The 21094-nt window shown below is 49.4% G+C and overlaps 1 protein-coding gene across 2 annotated transcripts in view; it reads left to right on the forward strand.

Annotated features, from left to right (window-relative positions):
- Grhl1 (grainyhead like transcription factor 1) overlaps positions 1-18674 on the forward strand; it is a 46363-nt gene extending 27689 nt beyond the window's left edge. For both annotated transcript variants that reach the window (XM_085690839.2, XM_048439772.3), the window contains exons 9-16: positions 4449-4607; positions 9463-9514; positions 9878-10017; positions 10986-11023; positions 13111-13202; positions 13478-13563; positions 15774-15838; positions 17136-18674. In XM_085690839.2, coding sequence (XP_085546965.1) covers positions 4449-4607; positions 9463-9514; positions 9878-10017; positions 10986-11023; positions 13111-13202; positions 13478-13563; positions 15774-15838; positions 17136-17250 — 747 coding nt within the window. In that variant the 3' untranslated portion in view covers positions 17251-18674. The remainder of the gene's footprint in view (positions 1-4448; positions 4608-9462; positions 9515-9877; positions 10018-10985; positions 11024-13110; positions 13203-13477; positions 13564-15773; positions 15839-17135) is intronic.
- The last annotated feature ends 2420 nt before the right edge of the window (positions 18675-21094 follow it).

Genomic DNA, 21094 nt, shown 5'->3' on the forward strand with positions numbered 1-21094 from the left:
TGGGGTTTTGGGTGCAGTGGCTCCCCTAGAGTGCTTGTCGGGAGGAGGGAGGAGACAAGAGACTTATGTGTCTACCAAGTTCCCAGGCCAAACGGAATGATGTTACACGGCACCTTTAAAGTAACAATGCTTATAGAAAGTAGATATTGGTAAATGTACTTTCATTTATTTGTGTGTGTGTGTGTACGCATGTGCACATGTATGTGGAAACCAGAGGTTGGTAGTGGGGTATCTCCGTCAGTCACCTTATATTTTGAGACAGTCTCTCACTGAGTTCAGAGCTCACCAGCTCTCTAGACTGGCTAAAAGCAGACAGACCCCAGTGATCCTCTCTGTCTGCGCAGCGCTGGGATTATAGCTGCCATGTTCAGGTTTTAGGTGGGTGCTGAACCAAACACAGGTCTTCATGAGTGTGTGGCCCCAGACTCCTCTCGTTTGACTCAGTCATTTTATCGGCAGTAATGACAGTGAGATCTGGGGCTCATCTTTCTCATCCACCATAGACGGAACATCACAAGGGTCTGGAGTTGAAAGTGACCCAGAGATTCTGTGCCTTGGCTGGTCATGTGACAGCAGGGTCCAGCGCTGGTTAAGGACAGAGTGGGGCCAAATTTAATTGCTTTGATTTTTCAGATCAAATCTACCTCTGTTGAGTACTTTACCCCTCCCCCAGCGAAAACATGGGGGGCGGAGGTGTTGCTTTTTTTCTAACCTTTGGTGAATGCCTAAACCAGCATGAGTATCACTTGGTTTGACCCAGGATGTCCATGATGGCCTGGCATAGTCTTCTATGATGCTACTACGTGAAACGTAGTAAGCTCTGGGGTCTTCCAGGTCGCTGTCCTTCAGAGAGCATGTGTCTGTTTCCTGCCTCGTTCTACCTACAGGTATGGCTGTTTTATCTGAGGAAGGAGGCGTTAGGATGCGTCAGCCCTTTGTGATAACTTTTGAAGTCTAAGTTGAAAAGAATGTTCATGAATAGGAAGCAGATGCGTCTGAGAAAGAGCATGGAAGCAAGACTGGGAGCTGCTTCCCAGAGGCTCTGCCTTCAGCCTGATCCTGGGATCTGGCTACTTTGAATAGAGGCTTGAAGCTGGGAAGCAAGGGAGGCCAGGTTTGGGTTGGATTACTGTGAAATCCTCTTGTCATGGGAATGACCCTTTGAGTCAGAGGCTTCCTGGAATTAGAGAGCTAGAGTGTAACTTTCCCAGGCAGCCATTTCTGAGTTAGGAATTGTGCCACATGGCCCAAGGTGACAGAAGTTTAGATTTTTCCATTTGGCTGGGAGCTGAAATGTACAGTGGTTTAGTAGCTTTTGTTTGCAAAGACTGCCTTCTTTTTTCACCCTTTTTTCTTATTAATTTTATTTTTCCTTCCAAATTTCTTTTTTTCCTCACATTTATTTGTGTGTGTGCGTGCACACATGTAGGTGCATGTATCACAGCATGCATGTAGAGGTCAGAGGTCAGGGAGCCAGTTCGTTCCCTTCACCATGTGGATTCTGTATGCTAACCCCAGGTCCAAAGGCCTGGAGGCAGGTGCCTTTCTTTACCTGCTGAATCATCTCACCAACCCCTGTTCTATATATGCCTCCTATATCCCATTTGCATATAAATGTTTTAAATATGTAGGAGAAGGCATCAAGTCAAAGCATGGATTTTTTGATAAGCAGTTCATAAATCCCACAAGCCACTTCCTGCTTGCGCATCTAGACTTTAAACAAAAAGAAAGCAGGGCTGGGAAAGTGACTCAGTCAGTAAAGTGCTTGTCTTGCAAGTGCGAGGGCCTGAGTCTGGTCTCCTGCACCCACAGGCAAAGCTGGGTGTGGTAGCGTGCTGCTCCGCCTTTGTCACCCCAGTGCTGGGGAGGCAGAGAAAAGAGGATGATGGCTGGGATCCCCTGACCATCCAGTCTAGCCTCATTGCTGAGCTTCAGCCAGTGAGAGGCCTGTCTCAGAGGTGGTAGATGGAGTTTTAAAGGATGAAACCCAGGGCTGTCCTCTGCCGTGTGCGTGTGTGTGTGTGTGTGCACGCGCGCACACACACACACACACACAAGTTGTTTTTGCTTTTTTAAAATTGAGTAATTTTCTTTGTTTAATGGAAATCATTAGAAAACTTTTAGAAGCAAGATACCATATTGCAAGAGTGTGAACAGTCTGGAAAGAGGGAGACGTCTGAGCACCCTCCATTGAGATAATGTCTGTGGGATTAGATCGTGTGGAAAGGAGATCGCTTCACCATGGTAGAAAAGCTCTTCACTTTCCACCTAACAGCCTTACCAGCTCCCGGACCTTCAAAGGTGGGAGGACAGCGCCCTCTTCTGGGCACAGGGACAGCTCTGTAGGGTGTCTAAAGAGCCCAGCATGATCCCAAGCACCCTGAGCCTGTATGGAGAGACAAGTTTTATGTGGAGGGCGGGATCTGACTGGACAGGCAGAGGAGGGCCGTGGGTGGACCTGACCAGATCAGTAAGGAGGCTGCCAGGGCCAGCATGAGGTGGGACTGTCAGTGCCCAGGAAACGCTGGTGAAGGAACAGGTAAGGGGTTATCTTCAGATCTTGTAATTGGATACGTCCCCAGTCTTTTTAGGGTGTTCCATCTTTTCCCACATAGGCAGAGTAGAATAACCTTCTAGCCCACTTTGCACCCTGCCTGGAACTGGCTCTTTGTTACTGTGGCTCTAACTCTCTTTCTCTCCAGCTTCTCTTTCTGTCCTCTTCTCTTCCATCTAATGCCCGAGTATCACACAGTCCCCGTCACACACCCATTTACAACCCAAGACCACCCCCTCCTGTGTCTTAGCTGAGCTGGACAGCTGTTCTTGACTTTTGGGGCCTAGGCACTGGAAGAAATCCTGGTTGTGTGGCATAAGGGTCTTTTGTATCTCTGAAATTGCCCATTTAAAAACAAAATAATAACAAAAATCACTCCTATGATTCTAGGGAAATGAAAAGCATTCGACCTCAGACAGATTCAAACCCAGATCCATGAAAGGGGGAACAGAGCATGCTCACTAACTATGTAGACCCATGAAAGGGGGAATGGAGCATGCTCACTAGCTATGTAGACCCATGAAAGAAGGAATGGAGCATGCTCACTAGCTATGTAGAACCATAGAAGGGGAACGGAGCATGCTCACTAGCTATGTAGAACCATGAAAGGGGGAACAGAGCATGCTCACTAGCTATGTAGAACCATAGAAGGGGAACGGAGCATGCTTACTAGCTATGTAGAACCATAGACAGGGAACAGAGCATGCTCACTAGCTATGCAGAGCCACGAAAGGGGGAACGGAGCATGCTCACTAGCTATGTAGAGCCATGGGGAACAGAACATGCTCACTAGCTATGTAGAGCCATGAAAGGGGGAACGGAGCATGCTCAGTAGCTATATAGAACCATGAAAGGCAGAACGGAGCATGCTCACTATTAGAACCATAGAAGGGAAACGGAGAATGCTCACTAACTGTGTAGAACCATAGAAGAGGAACCGGAGCATGCTCACTGTTAGAACCATAGAAGGGGAACGGAGCATGCTCACTAGCTATGTAGAACCATGAAAGGTGGAACAGAGCATGCTCACTAACTATGTAGAACCATGAAAGGTGGAACGGAGCATGCTCACTAACTGTGCAGAGCTCCACCAGCTTTTCCAAGTAAGTTTCCTGTACTGCACTGAGTGTCTCCATTTGCTTTAACTTTGAGAAAATGAACATAGAGTGATGGAGAGGGAGGTGAGCCTAGGTGTGCCACTCTCTGACTTCCTCCTTGAAAGAGGGTGTCTGGACTGGGAAGCTTCTCTACCAATTGATGCATGACTCAAGGACATGCCAGCTGTTCCGTGGAGCTGACCCTATTGGGCTTAGTGACACAGCCTGTAAAAACTGTCCATGTGGGGCAGTGGCACTTCAGAAGCTAGTGAAAGGTAAGGAAGGGGCAGGTGTGACCTCGGTGCCCGGCTGCCCCTCTCTGTCCCCCAGCAGCCAAGAGACACACTACAGTGTCCCTAGCAGATGACCTTAGCCGTAAGGGCTACACTGTCTGCTTGTCCTAGAGCCTTCCTGGGAATAAACAGCTTCCATGACCCCCTCTTCCTCTCACATCTGTGTTCAGACTGCTCTCAAGATGCGTCCTCCGCCACCTTTAAGGATCCTGAGAGCGCCATCCCACTGGCAAGCAGTGCCACCCCTAGATAGGTGATCCTGGGTAGTCAGAGAGCGCAGTTTGAGCAAGCCATGGAAAGCAAGGTAGTAAGCATTGTTCTTCCTTGTCTCTGCCTCAGTTCCTGCCGGGAGTTCCTGCGCTGACTTCCATTCATGATGATAAACTGTAATGCGGGGAAGGAAAAAAAAAGAATCTCAAGTGTCTTGAGTGTCCATCATTTGTAAAGGCCGGGCTGGACTGGCTGCCGGAGCTGCCACTCACGGAGGCTTGTCTTCCTTCACAGGTGTTCATCTCCGTGAACTGCTTAAGCACCGATTTCTCTTCTCAGAAGGGCGTGAAGGGCTTGCCCCTCAACATCCAGATTGACACCTACAGCTATAACAACCGCAGCAACAAGCCAGTACACCGGGCCTACTGCCAGATAAAGGTCTTCTGTGACAAGGTGAGCGAGCGGCGGGCTCAGGAAAGAGCAGCGGATGGACCCATCCTTTCTGGGCTTCCACGCAGAGCCGCTAACCTTAAACGGACACTTACTATTTTGCTTTTGAGTAAAAAGAAGCTAGATTGTAGAAGGAAAGGGATGATACAATGTGAAGTTTTGTCCTTGTGTCCCCGGTCCTGGGCCCAGATCAGTAGCTCCTTTACTGACTCGCTTCCCTGGAGGCCATTAGACAGGCCATGCCCAAGATTTCTGCATCCGCTTCGTGCAGCTGCTTCTCCAGGGAAACACACAACCGCTTTTGCCAGGTGCAGAGCTAGGGCTCTGTGTCAAGTCAGACTCTGGCAGGCCTGTTGCATCTGACCACTCGAGGGCGCCTGGGACCTTCGCCTTCAGAGAGCTGTCTCCAACAGCCTGCCAGATTGGGCACCTCAGGGTCTTCACCTGTAACAAATGATGACAAATTCAGCAGCAAGCAACATCGATATTATCTGTTGGTAGCTCCCTCTTACTGAGTTGACGCCAAGGTGTGAGCAGGTCTGCATTCCTTTCTAGATGAGCTCCAGTCTGTCTCCACGCCTTTTCCACCTGCCGGATGCAGCTTGCGACCACATCTGTCTCAAGCCTGCAGTGGCTCACACGGGATCGCTCAGACCCCCTCTGCATCTTCATTATGCCTTTCTCTGATTGTTCTGCTCTCTGATCCCTCGTGATCACCTCGGACTTCCACAGCTGACCTAGGATCATTTTCCCATCTTCCAGCCTCCCCTCCCCTTTGCCGTGTAATCTCCTCCTGCCCAGCCCCGGGATCAGGTGTGGAGATAATGGACACAGGTGCTTCCGTGGGATGCACTGGAAGCAGTGAGTCACAGCTGTGGGCACGAGGACCTGTGGCCTAGGTCAGGCTCTTCCCACCTGCCCACATTCCTCCGTGGCCCGGAGAAAACAGCATGATCCAGATGTGTGGCACCAGCGCCTGAGAGGCCAAGAGAACTGGGAGACAGAGGCCCAGCCTGGGGTACATGGGGCATGTGCATGCACACACATACACACACACACACAGTCTCAAACAAAGACAAAGCAAAAACCCTTAGGAGGGGCTATCAGGGTATTTGTGCTATTTTTATAAAACTAGAGAAATTGCAGTTTTATCCACACCTTTTTCTTTTCACATCTGATTTTTTTAAATATTTATTTATTATGTATACAATATTCTGTCTGTGTGTATGTCTGCAGGCCAGAAGAGGGCACCAGACCTTATTACAGATGGTTGTGAGCCACCATGTGGTTGCCAGGAATTGAACTCAGGACCTTTGGAAGAGCAGGCAATGCTCTTAACCACTGAGCCATCTCTCCAGCCCCCATCACATCTGATGTTTATTATTAGCCTTTCCTGACTAATAATTTCCCTAGGCATTCTTGGGAATTCATGGGTTCGTTTTTGAGTGCCATGAAGGTACTTGTTTTCTTCATAAGGTCTCTGCTTAGCAGAGCTGCCTCACTCTCCACTGCCCGCCTGAGGCCCTTACCCCGTCCGCTGTAACCTGCCCCACTTGTTATTTGCTGTCTTGTGATCGCCTCCTGCTGGCTGTCAGAGCTCTCACTTTGAGTCTCGTCTCTACGTCTAGCAAAAAAGTAGAACTAAGGCACTTTGGGTGTCCTTCGGTGTATCGACAGTGTATTTCCTTCCTGAGGAAGTTGTGCCATCTCTTGTTAGAGTTGCTTAGCTGGTTTGATAAGTGAGTTTCTCATCTTTCAGGAGTAACAGACATTCAGCACATTTTCAGAGGAAATGTGGGCAAAGTTTGGTATTCTAACCAATAGAACTTGGGTTGCTGCTTTTTCTCTTGTATCACTGGCCTGTCCTTTTGGTTTTTGACACGCTGTCTTATGTAGCCTGTAACCAATACAGAAGCAAGAATGACCTTGACCTCCTGAACCTTCTGCCCGGTTCCCTGAGTGCTGGGCTGAGTGCCACCATCTCCCTGACACTCCCACAGAAGTCAGTCTCCTCTGCAGCCGTAGTCATCTCCGCTCTAACAGGTAGCAGGTTCTTGAGGCTAACGTTTTGGGACAAGCCCTGCTGTGCCCGAGCACATTCCTGGCGGGTTAGGAGAGTCCTAAGAGCTTGCGGTCAGGTGGTCCCCATACCGTTCCAGGACTTCCTTTGACATCTTTCCGCATCTGAACTGGAATGAGCCCTTCAACACTTCTGCATGAGAAGTGCTTATTTCATGTTCAGCTCTTGTGCTGAGTCTCTGATCCATCTGTCTGTAAGGTCCGTCTGTCAGTTCACAGGTGCTGTACAGACTTGCAGCCAGCACTGCTGATATAGCTGCAGCCATCCCATTACACATTGCATTTTGTGTGTAAGATCTTCCTGTCTGTAACCTTAGGGAGATTCTTCTCTTCCACTGCTGGTGAGCACCTGAGTCTGATGTGGCTCGTATCCTTGAGTTTGCTAAGCATCTGTGTGTTTACGGCTTTCGTTGGGTTTGGAACATGTCAGGCATTGTGTCTTCAGACATGCCTGCTCCTTCCACTCAAGTTCTCCAGTTACATCCATGAAGCACTTTGAGCTTCACTACTGGCCTGTCGTTGTCATTTGGCTTTTCTTACTTCTTTCCAGAGAGTTCCTATCATTGTGTGCTAGGCTCACTGGTCCTTTGCCAGGGCTGGACCGATGAACTGAACTCCATCGCTGATATTTTCATCTCAGAAAGTTTAAACTGGACCCATTTTAGATCATGGCTCCGCTTAGCAAGCAGTGGGTTTGGTTTTGTTGTCGGTAGTAATGTTGTTGTTGCTGCTGTTGTTGGTTCTTTTGGCCAGTTTCTATTGTGGTCCTGGGCAGCAAACGTGGGGTCTTGTGGACACTAGGCGGTCGCTGTCCCACTGAGCTACCCCTCAGCACAGGCTTAGTTTTCTGATAGCTTTTGAACATAGAATAAAATGACATTAGCAACTTAATGTCTGTGCCTGGTACCCATGTCTGGGTCCACTTCCATAATTTGATTTCCTTTCTGTTTGGGTGGAAACCTGGCTGTCTTGCTGGGTATCTGGCCTTGTGCATTTTGTCTTGCTGGGGCTGGGTAGTTTTATTCCTAGAACTCTTCTTCAAGATTGCCTGAGACCTCATTAAGTCTCTTGGAAACAGATTTGTTCAGATGTCATCTTGTGATCCGATAGGTGACTCTTGGGCCACACTGTGTCAGGCTCATTATTCTGCTCTGCTGAGCAGGGTTTTCCTGGGTATTACTCAGAGCCCTGTGAGAGGGACGTTTTTTTCCAGTCCACTTGGTGGGAACAGACAGTAGTTTACCCTGTGTGCATGTCGGGGATGTTTCTCTGTCTGGGCTGTGTTTGGAGTAACCCCTTTGAACCCGTGTACCTGGAAGCTGGTGAGTTCTGTCATTTCAGAATAGAGTGTGAGTCTTTCTCTTGGCAGCAGCCTGAGTTCCTTATTATTCTTTCTGGATATGGCTGTGAGACCACCTTTGGGGTGGAGGTGTAGCTTCTCGTCTGACGAAGTTACTATAGGGCTCTTAGGAGGCACTGGGAGACATGCAGCTCTATCCAGGATTGGCTAGGGCCTGCTTCTCTGTATCAGAGAGTCTGTGTCTGAGGAGGCCAGAACTTGATGTATTGTGTCCCCCTTGATCACTTTCCATGGTTTGTATTGAGGCAGGATCTCTCATTTGAACCCAAATCACCAGTTTGGCAGCTCCTGCTAGTCAGCATACTCCAGGGTTGTACAATCTCTGTCTTTTGCTCTCTGGGATAGTAGGCAGGGCTGCGGTGCCCACCCCCACTCTGCATGGGTGTTGGGGATTGAACTCTAGTCCTTACCCTTGCACTGCAAGCATTTTACCTGCCGAAACATCTCCCTGGCCCCATATATAGCCGTTCTTACACGCACACTATACATCTACCATGTACACCGTCCGTGTACAAGGTGTTGGCACCTTTCAGAGCAGGCAGAAGGTTTTGTGCTCTGCTTTCAAACCTGATCCTTATCGTGTAATGATGCCAAAGATCAGCAAGAGGTCCTTCACTTCCTACTTCCCGTCAGGAGGATATTTAACAGAAGCATAAGCCAACAGTTCCTACCTCACTGGGCAACTGCACAGCCATCCATCTGCACAGTCCAGAGACATTACCACTAGACAAAGGAGAACGAGTCAGTGTGTCATTGTAATGTGTCGAATGGTACCCAATTTCAGGTCATGCTTTTTACTAGTAAAGTTCTTGTGAATATTGTGTGGGTTCAGTTGCATGCTGCCACAGTGGATATGCATGGCACAAATACAGCACACAGCACAAAGACCACTAGTGACGGCTTTGTTCCTTGTGATTGATACCTGATTGTGTCTGTTGTTCATGGGTGCCATGTCTTTGGTCAGAGCCACTGCTCGCTGTGATGACATTAGCCACACTGGGAATATTAACAGGGCCAAATTTTATTGTTTTTTCTTTCATGGTCCTTCCCTATGAGATGGGGGAAAGGTACCCATAACCTCAGCAGGCAGTGGGGTGTGCTAGCAGGTTCTCTCAGTTTCACTTTTAGCTCATTGCATGCTATCAAGAGGAATTCTGCTTTATTTGTGTCTCAAATGTTCCCCATGGGTGATTTCATGTAGCTAGAAACTATCTGAAGAAGCTGTAAAAGTGTCACTAGAGATGTTAATTGTGGAAAGGGGTTTCTATATGACATTTGCATACATGTCTGTGATGTACATCAGTGAGAGGAGTGGGCTTGTAAGAGGAAGCAGGTGCGGCAAACCTTATGCTGGCACTTCTAGAGATCCTAGTAGTTCTCAGAGGCCCTGATCCTCATTCTTGTCTCCTTTGCCTGCAGGGAGCTGAACGGAAAATCAGGGACGAAGAACGAAAGCAAAGCAAGAGAAAAGGTAAGTGCTTTGGCCCTGTTCCCAGAGAATGCCTGGCTGCGGCTGTGTCCTGCAGCCCCAGCCTGGACCCTGCAGAGTGCGGGCTGGATTGGGGAGAGACTGACATGGCCAGCGCCAGCACCAAGGCCTTCCCCAGCAGCTGTGGAGGAGGGCAGGCGCTTACTCACAGAACTGCAGGCCATGTCTTGGGTGGGCTCAGGCTTTTTTGGATGCTGGGTCTTGCTCACTGTGTAGATCAGGCTGGCCTCTAAGTCATAGAGATGGAGCAGCCTCTGCATCCCGAGTGCTGGGATTAAAGATGTACGCCAGCACAGAGGCAGCCATAACTATCATCTCTTGGTGACTTGTGGTTTTACTCCCCAGTTTCTGACGTTAAAGTACAGCTGCTTCCCTCACACAAACGGACGGACATCACGGTGTTCAAGCCCTTCCTGGATCTGGATACCCAGCCTGTCCTCTTCATCCCGGACGTGCACTTTACTAACCTGCAGCGGGGCAGCCATGTAGGTACCAGTCTGCCGGGAGAGGCTGAGCGACCTGACAAAAAGACTCCCTGGTGATTTTCAGTCAGATCACAATGGCCCCTTGACCGTTAGTGAGCTCTCTGGAACTTTCAGTCAGGTGACGTGATACCGATTACAATCGAATGGTGAATGATGCTGACCCAGAGATGCAGTGCTAGGCCTTTCCCCCAGGTCCATACCCATTCTTTCCTGCTGTAGCTCATTTAAAGGTGTCGAGTAGCCTCACATTTGGGGTTTGAGTCTGTGGCCTTGTAAGTTCAGCTTGGATGACACCTGTGTCCAGAGGCCCCCTTCTTGTAGTTCCCGTTACTGGATGTCATTGACATGTGCCGTGTGCTCTACAGCCATGTCTTAGCAACCCATGCTAAATTTAAAATCCAGCTGCACCCTGCCTCAAGGGACAGGCATTTCAGGAGAGTGTAGCTTTCCTATACTGAGGTCGGGTAAATTCACAAAGGAGACCCTGCCATACACTTAGTAGACAGATTTCTAAGGGACTAATGAGTTGTCAGAGGTATTGGCCAATCCTCCAGTTCTAGTGAGACTCCTCAGAGCAAACTGGAGGCTGCCAGGCTTTTCTGTGAAGGGGCCGGTACCAGTGAATATTTCCGACTTTTTCGGTCTGTGTCGTCCCCCATGGCCTGTCCCCACTCTGCCATTCTGTTGCAGAAGGAGCCACACACAGTGAGTGACTGGCTGAGTCGGGGCATCTAAATGTTCACATCAGCCAGCCTCCATCAGGTTTGGTCCACAGGTCACAAAGACCAGCCCCTGGGTCAGCAAAGTCAGAGAGAGCTCTAAAAAATCTGGGTGTTGAAAAATATGGCTACAGGATTGTGTCTTTTAGAAGTGTTTGGTGTTGGGCTGGTCGCATTCAGGATTTACGTATGGTCTGAAGCATCTGCACAAGTTTGGAAAGCGATCTGAGTCTGTGTCTTTGGCCTTAGGTTCTCTCCATGCCCTCGGAAGAGCTGGAAGGTGAAGGGTAAGGTTTACATTTTGTTTTACTCTAATACACTCAAACTCACCAAAAATGTAGAGATACAATTCAAAGAACTTGCTTTTCCTCTGAGCTACTTAAGCATAGTTTCTCGGCCAGGCGTGGTGACACCCACCTGCCATCCTAGCACTGCCAAGACCGAGGCACGAAGGTGACTTGCGGCCATCCTGGGCTACACAGTAAGTCCCTAGCCAGGGCATCATAGCAAGACTTTCTTCTAATAAAAGAACAGAGAGCTGACCCAGAGCCCCACTGTTCCTGAATATCAGGTCTGTTTCCTGTTAACAAGGACCTCACTTGTACCCATGGTGTGGAAGGGAACACTGCTCGCTCTGTCGCAGGCCCATTTAGGTCACACTGATTGTGCAGTTGCAATGATTGTGCAGTAAGATGGTCGTGCAAGGCTAGATCCAGTTCAGAGCCTCCATGTGATGTGTCTTTAACTTGGGAGACATCTGCAGTGAGGCCTTTCCGTGCACCCCAGATGTGTCCTCCTCCCCTGGGTGTCCCTCAGTTTATTTTATCCCTGTGCCCACAGTGCCCGTATGACTAAGCCTCTGCTTAGATATCTTCCCTTTTCTCGTGTGCTACGGAGACAGTACGCTATACCCCGTAAATCCTCGTTCACCTCCAAACTTCAACCTGCTCACTGATCTCTGTCAGTCCAAGGCTCCGTTTCTCACTTTAAGCTGTAGACCATCCCGTCCACTCACAGGAATTCACCGACTGCCGCTGTTGACATGGGGCTCCTATCCCTTGGTGCAGCCCCTGGTCCTTTTGACTTGTATTCAGTGCTGATGTCTTCCTTGTCTAACCACAGAACCAATCTCTTGTCCAAGAAATGCTGATTTCCCGTAGAGGAGGCAGTGTGTAGAATCCAGGACTGGGGCCCCAGATGTCCCTCTGAAGTCTTGATGCTCCTCTCTGTAGGTAGCCTGCTCATCCCTGTGGGCTCCGTGCCCAGCAGTCCCCTGCTATTAGAATATCCACAGCCTACACAGACCCTAGCCTGGCTCATCCTTATTATGGCTTTGGGACTGAACGTTGAAGACATAATGGAGTCTGCTTTGGGCATTCCTTTTCCTACTCACACAGGAGTACATAGAAATGAACACCCAGTTCTTGGTGGCTTCCATAGCCCTGTCTCCCTGCATCTTGGTTTTGGGTTTGTTTTTTGAGACGGAGCTGTACCCTGGCCCAGGCTGGCCTAGGACTCACTGTGTGGCCCAGCCTGGCATCTGGCTCAGGAGCAGTTCCCACCTCGGGTTTCTGAGTGTTGTGATCTCACGTCAAAGCCCCTGTACCTGATTTTCTGGGTTCTGTTTTTGCTTTCCCTTCACTCCGACCCTCTCCCAGCCTATATTTGTTGTCACTAAGCCTGTGCCAGTGGTTCCATTTATGGTGTCTCAGACATGGCCTCCTGTGGGCACCTTCACCAAGTACATGTTGCAACCAAGGAGCTGAGATGGACTGATCCTTTCAGGCCTGTGCTGCCCTTATTTCTGGTTATCTGTCTCCTCATTCACCCCACAGACACAGACACAGACCCCAGAACACATGCCTTTGCCAGCTGTGGCTCAGACCCTGCACTTTTCTCTCGGGCTCCTTGTCCACTCTCCCGTGCTATTTCCATGGAATCCTTTAGAAGCTACACTGTGGTTGTCACCCAAGCCTTCTGATAGACTGTCCTACCTGTGGCCTGGAATTTCCTGCAGCATAGATCACACCTTTTGGCCACAACTGTCCACCTGACCCGAGACATAAAACCCACGATTCCTTAAAGCTGAACGAAGGCAGCAGCGGCCTGTCTAGTATGTATTGTGTCGCAGTGAGCGCGGCTCTGCTTTCCTGGGCTCAGTGCTGAGTTAGTGGAAGGGATGTCCCCGCCCAGCATGTCACTTGGGTGGCCTAGGCCTAGTGAGCCCTGCCCAGGTTGTCGTCTGACTTGGACCACATAAAGAATGAAAAGAGTTTGAGTCTGAAGTACAGCAGCTCTGCAGAACCTCCCTCCTGCTCACGCAGTCCAGTGGAGTTGAAGCGGGTGACCTAACAGTGCTTTGGCTCACCCGCAGGTCTGTCTTGAAAAGGGGGCCGTTCGGAACCGAAGATGACTTTCTAGTTCCTCCACCAGCTAAGCTGACCCGGACAGAAGAACCGAAGAGAGGTGTGTTGGGTCCCAGTGGTGATGAGGATTCTTAGCTGGCAGTGAGCTCATGGTCTCACCCCCTGCGTGTCTGCCCTTCAGACCGCCACCTCCCTGAGTGTGGGGACAGGCAGAGTTCAGGGGAAACTGCAGTCGGGTCCTGGGGCTCACACTGAGGTGGCGTGTGTTGCTCTCCCTCCTGGGACTGTGTCTGGCCATCTTAGCTAGCACCTGTGATCCATCATCGTGAGTTTCGCTAGTGTGAATTACCTGCTTTTCTTCCCTGCCCCGCCCAGTGCTGCTCTATGTCCGAAAGGAGTCCGAAGAAGTCTTCGATGCCCTGATGCTCAAGACCCCGTCTCTGAAGGGCTTGATGGAGGCGGTAAGTAGGGCGCACAGCTCAGTCCCTCTGTAGAAATGGAGCGAGCCTCACAGTCCCAATCAAACATTTTGTTAGACAGCCTGATTCCTCTGTCGCGCTGGAGCCTTGACCTCTTTTCCCAGCCTTCCTTTGTGTATAGCACTGCATGCCTCTGACCCGCCTTAGGCATCCTTGCTTGACTGCAGTTCTGTCTGTCCCTTGTGACCAGCCTGGAGTTGGTAGGTGTACTGAATTCCATTTGTGATGGCCCAGGGGACAGTTTAACTTTTATACTCTTGATTAAAGAGAAAATTTACATAGCAAATCACCTAGAAGTTGACAATAGTAAAGTTTTAAAACCGTCATCCATAAACTAGTGGTTCAGTCAGACTTGGTAGCAGCATCTGTAATTTTCAAAACTCCAGAAGCTAGGGCAGAAACATTGAGAATTTGAGACAAACTTTTCCCCAAACAAAAACTCCAGCTCCCGGTCTATTTCTGTTACTCACTGGGACCCCAGTCTTTCTCTGCTCCTCATTGGGGCCCCAGTCTTTCTCTGCTCCTCATTGGGGGACCTAGTCTGCCTCTGTTCCTCCCTGGGACTCTCGCCTGCCTCTGTGCCTTCCTTGTCTTTGCTAACCATGGTAAACCTTATCCAGAGTACATCTGGGAGGATGTAGAGGTGTGACCTATGATGACCACCAACCCCCGGAGAAGAGCTCATGTCCCCATGGGGTGTCAGGAGAAGCATGGGAGGAGGGCTGCATGCTGACTCCCCTTTCTGGTTTGTCTTGGCCAATATCCTAGCACCAGTGATGGCTCCTGACACTTTCCACCCGTAAGCCCATGCATATCACAGAAATTTTGATCTCAAAGTGATGCATAATTGAAATGCCCCTTAGCTCCCTTAACAGCTGCAGTGTGCTGAACCCACTTGAAAAGTCTTTTAAAAACAAACACAAAACCTAGGTCCTGCTGTGTAGTCCAGGCTGGTCTGGAACTCACTTATATAGCCCAGTCTGGCCTCCCCATTGCTGGGATTTCAGGCATGGGCTACCACTCACAGCTTTATCCAGGTGCCACTGTAGACACTGGAGCCACCAGACTAAATGACATAAGCCCAAATGGAGTGGTCTGCCCAGACAGGAAGACAGAGGACAGTGAGATAAGCCAGAGATCCACAGGGAAATGCTCAGATACAGAAAGTGTAATGAAGGTGCATAAATCAAATGAGGTGACGTTAGTCTCCGCATCCCTCAGTGCGACCCTTCCTGCATTAGCCTGCTGAGTGCTGGGATCACAGGCATAACCACCATGTTGGCTTGTGATTATACCTGTGTGACTTGTCCGTAACTCTCAAAGATGAATATGTGCCGTTTGTCAGACCAGCAGCATGAACTGCACAGGGCAGGCCTGGCAGGCACCAGGGCTTCAGTGGGTAAAGCCGATTGGCTCCTAGATGGAGCAGAGGTGGCAGAACAAGTCAAGGAGCTGTCACAGGGAGCTAGAGCCACTCTGACACAGGCCTCTAGATCACAAAGCCAACCCTGGTCACATGGTCCTAGCTGTGGATGGTTCTTTCAGTCAGTTGACTTGTTGACATCTGAATTAATTAGGGGAATCACCAGCTCCCCCTCCCCAGGACATAGTCCCTTTGTTTAAGCATCTTTTAAAAACAGAAGGCTGACAGCCAGGTTGTGGTGGCCCACACCTTTAATCGCAGCAATTAGGAGGCAGAGGCAGGCGGATCTCTGAGTTCGAGGCCAGCCTAGTTTACAGCGGAGTTCCGGGGAAGCCAGGGCTACACAGAGAAACCCAATACTGGGGGAGGGAAGGTAGAGCAGGACAGGAGGAATTACAAATTTGAGGACAGCTTTGGCTATAGTAAGACCTTGTCTCAAAACACACACACACACACACACACACACACACACACACACACGGATGAAAAGGTGGGTCAGTGGTTAAGAGCACTGGCTACTCTTCCAAAGGACGTGGGTTCAGTTCCCAGCACCCATATGATGGCACACAGCTGTCTGTAATCCTAGAGGATCCAGAGGTACAAGGCATTGTGTGGTACAACAGATACCCATGCAGACAAAACACTCATACACAAAAATTCAAAATTGGTAAATGTGTACACACATAAGTAAAATCTTAAAAAAAAAAGGATAAAACGGAAAGCTGAGTATATTTGTGTGTTTTTTTTTTCTTATTCTCTGTTCTTTTAGATCTCAGACAAGTATGATGTCCCCCATGACAAGATTGGGAAAATATTTAAGAAGTGCAAGAAAGGGTGAGTAATGGCCGCGTTCTGTGTACCCCTGAAGACAGCTGTCCTCAGCACTGATATAACACACTGTCAGCAGCACACAGCCCAGAAGCAGCCAGAAAATGCACGTGTTAAATCTGGGCTTTCTGCTCTTATTTGTTTGTAGGGGAGAAAGTGGAAGAGTGAGTCAGGGTCACGCTCTGTAGCCCAGGCTAGCCCTGAACTCATGACAGTCCTCCTTTCCCAGGCTCCCCAGTGCAGGGAGTGTGAACAACCATGCCTCACTTTCTCTTCCTTCTTAAATTTGAAGATCAGTCTTTTCAAGGGATAAAGAAATCTGTGTTTGCACTTCCGGTGCCTGGCAGCCGTGAAGCGGCTCCACACTCAGGGTGTATGCTGAAGCTGACATGGGTGTCTGGACCCTCTGTTTCCCACCACCAGCCAGGTGTGAGGCTGAACACACCTCACACTACTCTCCTGTGTGGTTTGGCGATGTGGAGCTGTGACTCAAACCAGTTTTGACTGACCCCAAAGCCTTTTCCCTTCCTTCTTGAACACCTTGCCCTTGGTTGTATTTTCCAGCTATAGAAAATTGCTTCTTGTCCCGAAATTAATTTTTAGTAGTGTGTGTGTGTGTGTGTGTCTGTGTGTGTGTGTGTGTGTGTGTTCATGGAGTCAGTCCTCTCCTTCTACCCCTGGATACTGAGGATGGAACACAGGTCATCAGGCTTGGCCGCCAACGTTGTCACCTGCTGAGCCATCTTGCTGAGCCCCAGAAGCTGTGATTTTTAGTTCTCTTTAGCATGAATAAGCAGAGTACATAGCATAAGACCTTTTTGTCTTATTTCTAAACCAAATGCTAAGGAATTTTCTTGATGACTCTAACAGGAAGGGTTGAGCTTAAATACTTTGTTTAAACTTTGGGGGTGGCTTGCCAGGAAGGGTAATCCATCAGGGCTGTGACTCAGTGGAGACAAGCTGTACTGATTCTAACGTAGAGCCACCCACATCGGGTACCATTTAGGGCGTGGATACTCCAGGTCAGATGTGGGCAAGTGGGCAGCGTTTCCTGTGCGTCACACCACCTGTTTTTCTCCCACTGGGAGCCTTAACTCGGTTCCCTCCTTAACTCGGTATGATCCTCACTGGTCCTCACCATAGGCACTATGGGGCACTCTGTCTTCTGAAAGAGGCAGCCACCAGCATGGGAGGGTACGACAGTGTCCCCACAAGTCACAGTCGATGCCCAACTAACAAGAAAATCCAGGCCTCGCACCAGAGCCAAGTAGGACGTGGGAACTGACGCCCTGTCTTTGTCCAGGATCCTGGTGAACATGGATGACAACATCGTGAAACACTATTCCAATGAAGACACCTTCCAGCTGCAGATTGAAGAAGCTGGTGGGTCGTACAAGCTCACCCTAACAGAGATTTAAGGTGTGGGGCACTCAGCCCCCACGTGTGGGAGTTCAGTGAGAGTGTTCCAGAACTTACAGTCCGGCCAGCTGAGGAGCCCGGGCACCCACCAACATCTTGACTATCAGGGAAGGAACTTCTCACGTAGGAGATGACGCTGTGTATATTGTGCTGTGTTGGTGTTTCCCATGTGATGGAAATCCATGCGTTGTTGTGTTTGAATTTCTTATATGCTTAGAAAGCAAAACATGAGAACTTTGTACTGGATCTAACAGACCTTGGGAACCTTTGGGGTCTGCTACATTACTTACCAAATCTCGGGAGATCTGCCTATGTCCGTGATAGCAGTGGGCTACTGGCTGCCGAGGGTCAGGAAGGCAATAGCTTGTCTTTGAGGATTTTGTGTTCTTGCCTGACCTCAGTCTAATTCCAGCTGCCTTGGGGAATGGGCCCAGCCCTGAGCAATAAAGGATTGAGCCCTCTCCCTCCACTTCTCCCCTTCTGATGTTTACTAATTAGGGTGCCTTCCTGGAACCTTCCTTGCGACTTCCTTGGACATACCAACTACCTTTCTTATGAAGAACTTAAGTGGGTGGCAGCGTGAAGTTTAGTTCAGCTAAAGCTGCGTTGTATATAAGTGCAATATCTTTTTGAAGGTCTGCCTGTAAATGTGTACATACATGTCTGATATAAATATATAATATATAAATACAGTGTCTGTGTACAGATAGTGGAGGCGAGCGGGAAGATCTACTTTGCAAACCCTCCCCAGAGAAGAGGGTAAGCTATTTTTGATAACGTGGACCAAGCAGGTGGAACCAAGCAAGTGTTCCCTAGCATAGCAAAAAGCCATCTCAAGTAGCGGAGCCACCTGCTCTTGAGACTGCTGTCACCATGTGGGTTTCTACGCCCTGAGTGGAGCTAATGGAAGACTCAGCTGCAACTACTGTACGGGGTGCGTATGCAGTGTCAGCAAAGCTGTGCCCATGCGGATCACAGCTGTCAACGTGAGCCAGCGATGCACCCCAAAACGGGCCTACTTCTGCGAGCACTGTGTTTCAGAACTTCCAAACCGAGGCTACCGTGCGCTAACTAGAAAGCTCTCATGGATTTACATTACTGTGGCAGGGGAATGTTTTGTACACACTTAAATATTTAAGAAAAAACTTTGCAATGTAATTTTATAACAAATCCTGTAACAGAAATACAATTGCGGGTCTCTTTAGGTTCAGGGAACTAGAATAGGTCATTTGTATGAGTAGAAATGTTAGCTGTATACCTAGGTAAAAATATTCTAATGAAGTATGTGAACAAAATAGCTGGTTTTCTAAGCTACGGGATACGGGTCATATAACACTATTTTATATTTTTGTTTTATGAAATCAATTTTACTTGTTTTAATTGTATCATTGAATGCGTTTTAAACTAAAGGGATTGAATTTTATATGTCTGATTCACAAGATGTCAGCTCCTGTTACTCCATGCGACTCCTTCACTCCATCCTTTTCCATTGCCTGACTAACCCGGAACTTGCTGTGTATCCCATTGTTCAGACCCAGAGTGCTGCTTCCCAGGTGCAGGGATTAAAAGCCTGCACCACCATAGCCTCCCAGCCCCGGGATCACATGCCTGCATCACCATAGCCTCCCAGCCCCAGGAAAGCATGCATGCACCACCATAGCCTCCCAGCCCTGGGAACGCATGCATGCACCACCATAGCCTCCCAGCCCCGGGATCGCATGCATGCACCACCATAGCCTCCCAGTCCCAGGATCACATGCCTGCACCACCATGTGTAAAATACAGCTTTAATGAACACGATGCAATCAGTGATGACGCCAACTCCCCTGGAAGATTTCCCATGACTTGTGCGCATTTTCCCACCTTCGTCCTTAGGCCCGAGTCCAGCCTGTGCCCACAGCAGGGTTTACTGATGACTCAATGGCTCAGGGCCAGCGTGGGGAGCCAGAGTTGATGGCAGTTGCCCTGTGGGAGCCCTTCCTCCCAGCCCCTAGGGCTGCCGTTGGCTCCCTCCTCACTCACTCAGCTCTTACTAGTCTAGTGAACAGGGCTTGCTCAGAGGCACCTGAGAGAAGAGCTCGGGGAAGGGTGGTTCCACGGGGTCAATTAGAAGGGCATCATAGAGGAAGGCTGAGCGGGTCCCCATGTGTGGAGTGTTGAGAGGGATGCGCCTTGTTCATTTCTGTGACTCTGTGTGCTCCAGGAAAGGAATGTGTGATTGTCATCCTGTTGGTGACATTTGCATCCCACCTGAGGTCACCAGCAGTGCAGCTAGGTTTTGACCCCTGACCTCTCCTGGGGTCAAACCTGGTGCTTAGAGGGGATCCCAGTTTGTGCTCAGGTCTCCTCTGTCTTAAGCACGTGACTCCTGATCCGAACTCTAAGCACATGACCCCCGGTCCTGAACTCCTATAGCTACTACCCCCTTCAAATTTCTGAACCAAATACAAATGTAACATAAAAAGGGGGGGGGGAGGTAGAAAGAACGAAAAGAAAGAAAAAGAAAAGAAAAAAAGACAATCCCATCAGCTACCAGAATGAACATCACAGCTCTATGAGAAGGTGACTGGAGGTTTAATGCCTCTCCCCCACCACCCCGCCCCCAGTCCTCCTCCAGGGTCCTAAGGCAGAAAATTTTCTAGAGTGGGTTGTCTAATGGAGTCAAGACACTACTGACTCCACCATCCGTGTGGTATTGAACATGGGTGGAGGCATGGACTGTCAATAGAAATGTGTGAAGTCTCACCTCTGGGCCCTCCTAGGTAAGTGCTGCTAACCAAAGAGCTGCAGCTCTGACTGCGGAACTTCTAGACAATCTGCAAAGCCAAAAAAATAGGATGGCGTTTGTTTGGTCTTAAGGGACAAAACGATGGAAGGAAAAGATGTGTTCTGGGATTCAGAGACCTAGTTGAGGTGCCATGTAGACCCAGAGCTCCTAGGTCTGGGCTGGAAGGAGCCATGCCTCCTCCAGCAGCAGAGCCACTGGACATCAGATGGGGAGCCTCTTCCTGTGATTTAGTTACAGCCATGCATGGTGTCTATATTAATGTAAGGAGATTGCCTTGCAGACACGGGACTCTGGACTTTGGAATGAGGACATGTGTGAAGATTGACTAAGCTAGAGAAATGTGACTCTCCATCTCTAATGGTCATGGCCTCCCCAACCCCCAGTGGCCATGACCTCCTCACCCACAGTGGCCATGGCTTCTCCATCCCCAGTGGCCTATGGCTTCCCCATCCCCAGTGGCCATGGCCTTCCCACCCACAGTGGCCATGGTTTCTCCATCCCCAGTGGCCGTGGCCTTCCCACCCACAATGGTATCTACCCACCTTAAAGAAAGTATTCCGTGGCGGGAATGGAGGTTATTCGTTGGCTCAGCAGCAGCCTTCCCCACTCCAAGGCTGATGTGGTTGTGGCTACTGTTGAGTGCCCAGCCAACTATGAGCAGAGACCAGCACTAAACCATGCTATGACACATCTTCAATCATAGAAGGGACAGTGCTTGACTCTTACTGGAATAAATATCAAGTTTGCTTTGCCTTCCTTGCTTGATTAATGATCCTGCTAAAACTCCCACCTGCACACTTGCACAGTACCCTATCCATGACTGTGATGTTCCACACAGTGTGGCCTCCAATCAACACACTTCACGGCCAAGGAAGTCTTCTGGTGAGCGCATGCTCACAGACGTCTCAGGTCTTGCCATGTTCCTCCCTGTTCCAAGGGCTATCTTAATAGAACCATGTATGGGCTGTCCCTTTGGCGACTCGGTTACAAGGCGACCTGGTCCTTATGGGGCTAAGGCAAGAGTCCCCAGAAAGCTGCACTTGAAGGTCATCAGC

This window comes from Myodes glareolus, chromosome 6 (genome assembly GCF_982192425.1).
Source record: "Myodes glareolus chromosome 6, mMyoGla1.1, whole genome shotgun sequence".
Classification (NCBI taxonomy): Eukaryota; Metazoa; Chordata; class Mammalia; order Rodentia; family Cricetidae; genus Myodes; species Myodes glareolus.